We start from the raw sequence: 11612 nt of genomic DNA, 5'->3' as shown, positions 1-11612 counted from the left end.
TTAATGTACTAGTAACTTGTGTGTAGCGGGAATTGATAACATACTGAGCATTTCATTAAGAACGAGTTCCTAATGCGCATAGAGAGAGTGCTTAATTTGAGAAAGCAACATAGCAATTTACACCTAGCTAGTTTAGCATAGAAAATAGTTGAAAAGAGAGAGAAACAGAACAATTGACAATACTTGAGGACCGGATTTACATGGAGCCGGTGGTCCCCCCTCCAAAAAGGCTTTGTATTATAGCTTCTCTCATCAAAGGAGACTTTTGTACAAGACAGTCTTTGTGTTCCTTGACAAACTCTTTGGTGCAATGAAGATGGAAGCTTCATGCACCAAATTATGCTTTAAAAACACACCGATTGTCGAGCCTAGCCTCAGTTCCAAGACCTCACACACCTTCAAAAACGGTGACAGCTAGCAAGGAATGAGGAAAGATTGAGATGAAGAAGATGTATCTTACGAGAAAGAAGTATTATCCTCACATAATTACTCTAATAGCATAGCTTAGCTTAGTAATTAGCATGGTAGAGGAGATTTGCATGCCATTGAAGCTTGGCTCTTGGTTGGATTTGCATTCCATAGCCAAGAGTTGTTGGTGTAGACCTCTACTTCTCAATGCTTGGAGAAGGAGATGGAGTTCTTGCTTAACACATAAGTTGTGTGTGTGTGTGTGTGTGTGTGTGTGTGTGTGTGTGTGTGTGTGTGTGTAGCAAAGTGAGTTAGACTCAAAATGCCAAGTCTCTCTCTACTTGGTCGACCCCTCTTTCTTTTTGCTCTTGCTGACTTCCCATTGGTTCCTGTAGGGTTTAGCCAATAACAAATAAGAAGCATAATTGATAGCCTTGTGACATGTGTCCCCCTTTCCCCTTTTGTGAGAGCTTTAGGTATTTATATAATATATTTAAACTCTCATTGGACCTTTTAGTCTTCTTATAACCAACAGGAATCAAGCAATCCATTGGGCTGTTGGATGCTCATTGGACCCCTTGGTAGACTGTCCAATAGTCTTCTAGGGAGCTTAATTTCTATTGGTTATTTTACCAAGCATTTTTAAATTGATTAGACTAATTTTACTCTAGCCTAATTCACATTGGTCCACCTCGATGGCCATCCAATAGGATTTGAGTGGAGATTGGGGGAAACTGGGCTAGGAGCTTGCCATGTGTCCGTTATTCCCTTTGGGGAGAACTTGGGAGAGTGTGTGTGTGTGTGTGTGTGTGTGTGTGTTTCTCTCTCATCCCCTACCATTAGGGCTTGCCCCCTCCTTCCTAGGGATGTGGGAGGACTTTTTAGTCTTCCCATAACCATCCAATATTTTCCACCTTTGGCCATTGGACTTATTAGCTAATTTTTGGAAGCCTACCCTATGGAAATCTTAATGGAGATAAACCTTAGGTCTTCTAAGCCCCATTGAAGCACATTGCTCTTTTGCAGACCGTTTGGATCCCTACTGATACCGGTCTGGCAGTATTACCAATATTCTAGCTTTTACTCCCTTCGTACTTCCCCATATTAAATGATCAATTTAACATGAGAAAATCATTTGGGAGAATTAGATATTGGTTTTTATGACAATAGCTCAAATATATAAATAGTTTCAACCAAAAGGGATTGTGGAAAATTCACTCAAGAAAAATCTTAACAGGATATGGGAGGTAGGATGGAGCTATAAGCAATGGACTTACAAACTTAAATGTATATGGGCCTATCCAATAGCTAACGAGCAGAGTTCATTTATTTGACTCATTATCCATCAAGGCATCTAGACTGGAGAGAGAGCCCTCAGAGCAAGAGTAAGTAATGGGGTGTGCAAAAAATAAAAATTAGCTACTGAAGAGTGTGCTCACATTTGGTTCAATTGCAAGGATAACAAGGTTATCATTCAATGCGTTCAAAAAGTCATATCCCAAATAACTCTTAAATCTTTGGACTTCAAGGATCTATTCTTTGGTAGCTGCAAGGGGTTGGATATTCCCTTATAGAATATATGGAGAGGGGCTATCTTGTATTCTATATGGCTCTAGAGAAATGCCTCAGTTTTTCAACATTCTTCTTCCTTTCCTACGTCACCTTAAAAGAGATTTGATGAATGGAGCGACCCAGCTATGTAATAGAGCTATAGATGCCCCTTATAAATATAAATTTGTAGCTTCTATAAAAAGTGTACCAAGTGGCTACGATGGAACATGATTCTCTTCTATCAAGCCAACAAATATAGAATGAAAGAGTTGATGTCTCTCTAGTCTATGTATTGGGGCTAACCCATCCCTCCCTATGGGTTCCGTGTATCTTTTTCTTGCACTGATTAATTAAATTCTACTTTCCTAAAAAAGAAAGTGCTATTCAAGCACTACAAGAGGTTATGTGCACTTGTGACGCTTTTAGCGACGGAAATACATTGGGATTTTATACTCCCCGGCGTCGCTAAGACCATTGCTAATAGCGTCGCTACATCAACGTCGCTATGAGAGTCGCTATAACCGTCACTATAGGCGTCGCTATATAGCGATGCATATAGCTTATATCTACGGTTGCAGGCTTCCTATAGTGACACTCATAGCAACGTGGCAGAGCCTTATATAGCGACGCCCGAGAGTAAAATTTTTTGGATGGTAGAGCATTACATTCAATGCCCTACCACCCATCAACCATATTGAATGTTTCAATAATAGAGTAAACCTAAATGAATCTAAGATAAGCCTAGATTCACCTTTGAATAAAGTGCAAGGTATAGACTCAAAGTAGTCACCCACAAGACAATATAACCATTAACTCCATCATGCATAGTACTATAGAATAAAGATACAAAACTGACAAAAGTAAATTGACGAAAGTAAATCAGTGAAAATTATACACATCATAGGCAAAATCACTTGATTGTATAAGCTTTGCAAATGTAATAGTTACAACACAATTGTCAGTATTGAGAAAATACATGGTTTTCCAATAGTTACAAAAAGACGTATACATGTTATCTCAATATACAAGCTATAACAAAAGGAAAGTAATGCTATCTGGCTACGGCTAGACTGACGTCGTCTAATCAGACCTCTCATCGAGTCTAAGCGGCGTATCTATCGGATTCTGTTGAAAAAAAAAACAAGACATACTTTCTGTAAGTATAAACATATAACTACAAAACATTTATTTTCTTAGCTTATCATTAAAATACAACAAATGTAAAAGAGTAAGTGAAATACTAACCATGCCATCATGAGAACTCAGAATGTCCATCAGTGTGTTTAAGCACTTTTTACCTGCGTACTCACACTCGTACGGTGTGGGGTTACGTCATGTCATCGACCACTATTCAAAACATACAAAGAATTCATTATGTTAGAATTTAAAAGTACAAATAGACGTAACTATCAAACCTAAAGAGAAATGCAAAACCACTTACAAAATCGGCCTCAAATGATGCCCACCCGCCGCTCCCCAAGTGGTGAGAGCTCCCTGACTCTACTCGCGCTTTGGCTGCCTCCTTTTGTTGCTTCCACTTGTCAGGATTCTCGCGCGCTGCTCACTTCGCATTCTTCCAATCTTCTTTGGCCAGCCAATCTGGTCTGTTCCACCCATGCTTTATTGCTTTTTGTACTTCAGAATACTTGTGCTTGCAGTATTCGCATATTCGAACCTTTGTTAGGTCTTCATTGAAGCTCTCATCCCGACTTGAACCAGGAAGCTCGTCATGCATTATGCTGATGACTCTGTCTTTTAATTTAGTTAGCACTTCACTCCAGGTATTTACTATGTAGTGTCTAAACATGTGAGAGCAAAGACCGCGCATATGCGAGATCACCTTCTTACCTTTGTCATCCAAGATGATGCCGCCGCTGATGTCGACCGAGTACGGCAAGCCCTCTCGTCTGTGACGCGTGAACCTGGGTGTCTCGGTAGGATGCTTTAGCGGTGTCTCGATGAGAGCACACACGTCAGGTGTCTCTATTGGAGTCTGGGCCCCGAAGCGAGGAGTGTCGACTAAGGTGACTCTCGAAGGAGTAGCTAGTGGTGTGTAACCAGGAACGGCCGATAGCCGCGCCAAACCTGGCTTAGATAGCGATGATGTGGCTCGTGTGGGGACATACAAAGAAGGAGCCTCGTCTAACACAAGACGGTGTCGAGGCATCGACGACAGCATCCCCACAACAATCACCGCCGCCACCACTAGACCGTCGATGACCTGAAAAGCGCTGTGACGCTAGTGTCACTCCATCCAAACTTTGCCTACATGCTGAGAAAAACTAGGAGCGCTTTCAATCTAGACACACGTGCTCCATCATACAATGGCATATCGGCTTCACTTTTCATATCATCATAGATAAGTCTTTCTGAATCCATGATCGTCTCAATCATTTCATCGATCTCGGGCTCAAACATTGCCTTGTTGGGAATGTGATATGCATGATCATCCTCCGAGCTTTCAGAGGCTACATCTTGTGGCCTCATGTATGTTGCTTGACCAAAGCACCTGCGAATACGTCTATTGGGCTGCAAGATTGCTGCCTGTTGGCCAGCGTCAGAGTCCGACGAGTTATAATTGGCAACAACTCAATCTATAATAGATGGATCAAACTCGCCAAATTTGCGAACGTGCTGCAAAGAAACGCGTCTTGTCCGTGGCACAGCATGCTTGCATTGATTACAAGGACATAAGATCCTTGTTGAGAGATAGGCGTTTCCGTTGGACGGCCCCACATCCTCGTCACTACTCATAATGAACGTAAAAACCTTATAACCTGGACATAATGCCAATCTTCTATTAGCATCCTCTGTCTTTTATCTCTCTCTCTCTCTCTCTCTCTCTCTCTCTCTGTTCACACTGTAAACTACCTCACATTCTCTAGTCATGTATGATCCTCGCACACATCGGTCTAGAGGTGCATGGAGATCAGAACCACCGGGTTATAATCTCTTATGTATTGGTCAATGCCTATATTTGTGGGTACGACAAATCTACACACCCACATCTACATGATAGTGCATGTAGTGGACAAAACCCCTTTGCCTCTTATATATTTGTAGCAATTCACAGCATCTTAACATCTCTTCATAGAAGATTCTTGTTCAAGGGATTAATTCGCATATTACATGTTGGCCTCCAATCTGAGTATCATGTCGTTGAAAGCTTTCCAACTTAAGGTCGCATCTGTAGAGAGGAAGAGATGGATCACCGTTCACCTAACACTAATTTTTTTTCATAAACCCGAAGGTAGACTTTAGTATAAAAACTAAATCCAAAATTTAGTCTTAATTAACACTAGGTTGGTAATGGGATACTTTTATGTTCTGGGACACTTTTATGTCCTGTTAAGTGACCATTTTCCTTGAACTATGTCAAAAGTTTCAAATTGGATTTTGAGGTGCTATCTGTCTAGAAAGTTGTCTCATGAGCTGAAAAAAACTCGACATTTTTTTGGAATATCAATTCCATCTTTAACCTTGTCCTTGCACAACATTTCACAGCCTCAACTGTGTGAAAAAATGGTTCATGTTTTTGACTTTTTGCAACTATACCACTTTAGAATTCATGTTTGTGAGGTCTATAATGCTAGAGAACCATCTTTAGTAGTCCTCAACATGTCATGATGCTTCTAGGGAGAGATACATGTTAAAGTTGTAAGTTATGACCAAATTACAAAAATTGTCAAATCCTGTTTTTTAGCCAATTTTAGCTCTTCTATGACTTTTTTGGTGGCTTTCATGATATCCAAATGGAGTTTTGATTTTCTATGTCGCATATTGTAACATAAAGCTAATATTCCTTGAGTTTTGGGGCACCTAATATCCTATTTTACATAGTAGACAACAATGGTTGATTTTTTCAATTATAGAAGAAAACGAAACATTCTAGTATATCAAGTAGAGCTTTTTCAATATTGTTAGTTTCTTGTGACAACTACATGCATTTTGTAGGTAGTAACCATATCTAGTCATAAGAATCAAATTTAGCTAGATATTGAATAGTTTCTATGAGATTCTACAACTCATAATGTTGAACCCAGTTTTTTCATGTTTGCTGTATTTAGGACTTCATCTTTGTCCCCACGATTCCCCTTGGTAAGATATGTATTATTCTTTTGACATGCTCCATGGCTCCTTATGAACCTAAAGGAAAATAGGGAACTAACAAAACATGCATATATAATTTGTATTGAGTGTGGCTATAGAAACTTTAATGATAGGTTTGCAGAATGGTAAAAATTCAACTTTTTTGTACCTATTTCTTTTGGCAAAACAAAAAATAGTGAGTGAGAAGCTAGCAATCATATGTTCTAATCACCAACCCATCGAAGTTAACTAAGGAATTTATCTCAAGTCCTACAGAAATCCCTAATCTTATTTTTATGCAACAAAACGTAAGAAATGACTGTTTTTATGAAAATGTATTGGTCCATCAACTTTGGAGGCTTGGTGTGGCCAATAGATGAGAAATTTTACAAGTTTAATTATTCTTTTTTCCATGTGTAGTAGGCCTTGAACTATAACCTCATGAAAGGATTTTACAAAATGAGTGGATCTACTATGGTTTTGGAGGTTTTTTTCAAAACCCTGAAAGGACACTTTTATGTCCTGTTAGGTTACCAACCTAGTGTTAAATATAATCTAATTGAACATATGGTGATTCTAAGCTAATTGAACATGGTTAGTGGGTGAGTTAATAGGTGTCAGATTCTGATGGGAATATATATATTGTTGTGTAACTAGTGTTTGCTCTTTAAGCAAAGCTTTCATTGACATGCCCTAAAATCTGACCTAAATCTAATCTAATTTTAAATTTGACATAAATGTAGATCTAATATAATTGATCTTACACTCAACATAAACTTAAATCTAATCTAATCTTAAATTTAGCATAAACCTAAATGTAATCTAACTTAAATATAAATCTAATATAATCTTAAATCTAAATTTAATTTAATCTTAAACTCAACATAAACCTAAATCTAATCCAATCTTAAATCTTAAACTAAATGTAATTTAACTTAAATCTAACCTAACTAATCTTAAGTCTTGTCATAGTTTTAAATCTAACATACTCTTAAGCTTAACATAAACATAAATCTAACTTAAACTTAAATATAATCTAACGTAATTTTAAATCTACTTTAAATCTTAAATCTATCATAAATTTTAAATATAAATTAATTATAATTTAACTTAATCTTAGATCTTAATTTAACATAATTTAAATTAAATGTAATCTAACGTAACTTTAAATTTTAATGTAACATTTCATTTCATATTTTCTCTACTTTTTTATCTATCTCTCTCTCTCTCTTTGTTTTCTCTCCTTACCTCTCTCTTTCCATCTTCTCTCCCTCTCTTTCTCTTTGGTTTTCTCCCTCTCTCTCTCTCTCTCTCTACTTTATATATATATATATATATATATATCTCATTCTCTCTCTCTCTCTCTCTCTCTCTCTCTCTCTCTTTATTTTATCTATCTCTTTCTCTCTCTCTCTCTCTCTCTCTCTCTCTCTCTCTCTTTTGAGAGAGAGAGAGAGTACAGTCATGCATAAACAGAAAAAACACATACACACACACATTGAGAGATCACACACACACACATTGTGTCTTTGAGAGAGAGAGAGAGAGAGAGAGAGAGAGAGAGAGAGCGAGTACAACCATGCATAAACAGAAAAAACACATACACACACACATTGAGAGAGAGAGAGAGAAAGAGGGGAAAGGAACATGAGAGAAAGAGAGAGAAGGAGCATACCCAGCTCTCCTTTGTTTCCTCGTGTGTGTGTGGGTGTGTGTGTCTGTGGAGAAGAAAGAGAGAGAGGGAGAGCGTGGGTTTACCTCTTTCGCTTGAGCACCAAAATTCAGATATGAGATCTGAGTTTCTAACGCTCTCGGTCTATTTTTTGCCCCTGTCGACGTCGCTAGGAGCGTCGTTATGTTAGAAAGAAAATAGTGACGTTTATAACGACACCGTGGATTTTCACTTTTGAACGTCATACTACGAGCATCGCTAATGTGAAGTACCTCTTGTAGTGAAGGGATTAACAAATCTACCACACTAGAGAGAGAGAGAGAGAGAGAGAGAGAGAGAGAGAGAGAAAGAAAGAGAGAGAGAGAATGTATAGGATAGTTTCAACATCTCTGTGTGGATGTTTTGGGATATGTGTGGACTCTTGATCTACAAAACATCACCACATTTTCTCAGTCCACTAACTGTTCGACTGTAGCAGCAATGTGGGAGAGCCCCATTGGGGTCTCTGAAAGACTTCATTTTCTCAGTCCAGTAATCGTTGGACTCCACTAGAAATGTGGGAGAGCCCGGTGAGGGTCTTTGAAACACTTAGCAGATTGGGCCACTGACTAGTTAGTGGTTGAAGGTGGAACTTTTGTCTCTTTGGTATTCTTTTCATCCCTATGGATGCAATCTAGGTGAATTTTTATACGTGGTTGGACACTTTTCCGTTCAAATTTTGAAGCTGAAAGTCCTGACTTCTCCCTCTTTGGCGCTAGTAGCCTAAGGGCAGCAGAAGAGAATGCAGCACGCATTGGCATAGGCTACCAGCGTACGGGGGCCCTCCCTCACGAGATGAAAGAAAATACTTTCTTTAACAGATAACGGAAAATGGAATAATAAATCAATAAAAATAACAAATTCCTTCAGCGAGAGCGAGAGCGAGAGCGAGAGCGAGCGAGCGAGCGAGCGAGCGAGAGAGAGAGCACGTTACCATAGTCGAGACGGTTTGGCTGCTTGGCAATTTGATAAATAAACAAACGTATATATTGCGGCAGGCCAAATCTAGCGGTCCCTCTAAATGTAGCTGTTAGATATAGTAGAGACTAACTGCAGTCTGAGGAAAAACTAAATAAAGTTGTTGCTAGTATAACGACTCCTCCACCACCCTAGGCTCCATTGCACCCTCTATTATTAGAGCTCTCCCCCTACATAGCTCAGCAGCAGCTGCAGCACCATCATCTCTCTCTCTCTCTCTCTCTCTCTCTCTCTCTCTCTCCGGGCGTCTTCTTTACGTCCATCCAGGCGTCTGTCTCTGTCCCTCGCATCAGCAGCTCCCATCGCACCTCACATCTCTACCTACATATATATTTATCTTTTTCACCATCTCTCCGCCCTCCCGGTGGCGAAACTCGCTTCGTCCCCGCGCTTCTACCCAAGCCTAGCCTATATTACTCCCACTGCTGTTGTTTACGGCCATCTTCTTCATCTTGTTTCTTCGTTTTCCTTCACCACCCTGGACGAGATTGCTGTATGAGAGTACGTGGAGAGAGAGAGAGAGAGAGAGAGAGAGAGAGAGAGAGAGAGAGAGAGAGAGACTTGTGTGAGTGTCGTGCCCTTTCCATTAATATTCCTGTGTTAGATCATTCGATCTTTATACCATACATATAATGGAATACTCCCCTTATTTTTTTTCTCAAGAAATGCCAGAGCATGAAATACAAGGCAATTCGACTGCAGTACTCCCCTTTGCCGTTGCAATGGAAGAAGAGCAAGGCCAGAGTTGCAGCTTATATAGCCTTCCTCAAGCTTTGGCGATGGCCGCAAGCCCCGGTTTATACAGTAGCTCAACAGCCTTTACGACGGCCCATGAACAAGGCTTCAGTTATGCGGCAGATCATGAGAACATACCCAAAGTGGAAAATTTTGCGCGTCACAACCATACGCAGGTATATGAAGAGCCTAATAATAATATGGGATGCATTACCCCGTCTTTACCGCTTTGGGCAAACAATATGAATGCAGAGTCTTTGGTAGGTGCCCCCCTCAATGAGCAGAACATTAATTATTTGCTCAGTCTGCAAGGCTTGCTCAAGTGCCAATATGGCATTTTCCTCACTCTTGATCAGCTGCTTGCGTTTGATGCTCTCCCTGCTTTGCTTCAACCAGAGAGTGACCCTCAGCTGGAGCCCTATAACGAAGACCATGATCTTGTCAGGCTTGAGCTGCCACCTCCCTCAATAATAACTTCCCATCCTGCACATCCACAGGTCCATGAAGTTGCAGCAGATCATGTAAAGCAAGCAGCCTGCTTGCCTGCAACAATTCAAGAAACATCTGCTTGTGTGTCACCCATCCTCATGAATCACCTATGTATAAATGAAGCCTATAGAGCCCAAGACATCAGCTCTCCGGGAAGTGCTGCTTCTTCCTCCGTGGTCACCGAGAGCGAGAATGGAGAGAAAGTACACTTGCATGCAGAGTACGTAGCACCCACAAGCAATCTTCTTGCCCAAGATAAGATTAACCAGTCTTGGATTGACCCAAGCATTTCTTGGATTTCTGGGGCTGGCCAAAAAAGCAGTGCATTGCAAGCTTTGAGGACAAGGGCCCTGGAGGATCCATGCGAGCGGCCCTCACAGCGCCGTAAGCTTCAAGAAATTACACTAGAGCAGGTCTTGCAAGCAGAAAAGCTGCAGGTCTCTGTAGGTACTATTGTTATGCAGCCTATTAGCGCATGTGACACCAGCCTTATGGAGGTCACAAATGGAAGGGATGTGCCAGCAAGCTCCTTGCCAGGTATGAGAAGGGGGTCATTGGCAGGTATGAGAGACTTGCAGGCTTTCAGAGAGAGATCACACGAGATTCCTCATCCCTTGCCGCAACCGAAAAGGCCGGTCTCAACATCGGTTGAGCCGCAGAGCATTGCAGCACGGCACCGTCGGCAGAGAATCAAAGAGAAAACAGAGGCCTTAGGGATGATCATCCCCGGCGCTACACGACTTGATACGGCTGGCATGTTTGATCTGGCGATCAAATACGTGCATTTCTTGCAAGCTCAGATGATGTGCTTGGAAAATGAGGTGAGCTTTAGTAGTAGGCAGAAGATGATGAGCTATGAGGACGAGAGTGTGAGTGGCTTCAGAAGGGCGCTCATACACAGGCTGCTATCGTCGCAAGATGTGCAGCATTTTCTCTCCAAGGAGGGGTTGTGCTTAGTAACAGAGAGCCTTGCAAGCAGGCTCAATTACGATGGCATTAATGATAACACTAGTGTGCTTTCCAAGAGGAGGGCAGCGCTCCTGTCAGCCAAACCGGACAATGTGAGCTGATGTCCGGACGAAATATGTGAGCTTCCATTACTCTGCTACACAGGTTTTGTCCGGACAAACAGGTGTGAGTGCGTCTTAACTGACATGAGTTTAGCCTAAACAAAGTTTTAGTTTTGTGTATTAACCCTGGTTAACGTCTAGTGATATACCCGGTAACTCCCGATATTAATTTAATTTTCATGATGCAAGCAAAACTGTACCCTGACATCATTGAGAAATTTACAGATTCCAATCGTGCGTGTCTCTCTCTCTCTCTCTCTCTCTCTCTCTCTCTATGTCTTGAATGTCGATCATCTTTTAATCAGCATTGGTTGTGCAATGTGGGGAATGTTCCTCTACGGATCGCCCCTCAGATTTCGCTATTTAAAGTCGTGCACGCACAATTGCATGGGAGGTCGGGTTGCGCCGTGTGACAAGAATGGTAAGAACTAAATTAAACAGCTTGCTTCAACATCGCAGACTCAAGAGTAACCCCACGGCCCCCAAGTCCTTGAATTTTATCTGCAGCCTATGTAGTACTATGTGGTCACGATCTTGAAAAAGGTTGAATCAACGTGAATCTGGTGAGATTCTACATGGCA

General features: G+C 40.9%; 1 protein-coding gene across 1 annotated transcript; it reads left to right on the top strand.

Moving 5' to 3' along the window:
• The first annotated feature begins 9402 nt into the window (after window positions 1–9402).
• Window positions 9403–11219, top strand: LOC147430286 (uncharacterized). Its single transcript, XM_086496133.1, has one exon. The coding sequence runs from the start codon at window positions 9403–9405 to the stop codon at window positions 11029–11031; it is 1629 nt and encodes a 542-aa protein (XP_086352259.1). The 3' UTR covers window positions 11032–11219.
• Window positions 11220–11612: the final 393 nt, after the last annotated feature.

The sequence above is a fragment of the Adiantum capillus-veneris genome, chromosome 22 (genome assembly GCF_014529385.1).
Source record: "Adiantum capillus-veneris isolate H3 chromosome 22, ASM1452938v2, whole genome shotgun sequence".
NCBI classification, from domain to species: domain Eukaryota; kingdom Viridiplantae; phylum Streptophyta; class Polypodiopsida; order Polypodiales; family Pteridaceae; genus Adiantum; species Adiantum capillus-veneris.
The sequence above is the reverse complement of the archived record's forward strand: the minus strand, read 5'-3'. Positions and strand labels throughout refer to the sequence as shown.

What these genes read in the sequence shown, in the direction of transcription:
- LOC147430286 (XM_086496133.1), top strand. Translation starts at nt 9,403, where the DNA reads ATGCCAGAGCATGAAATACAAGGCAATTCGACTGCAGTACTCCCCTTT.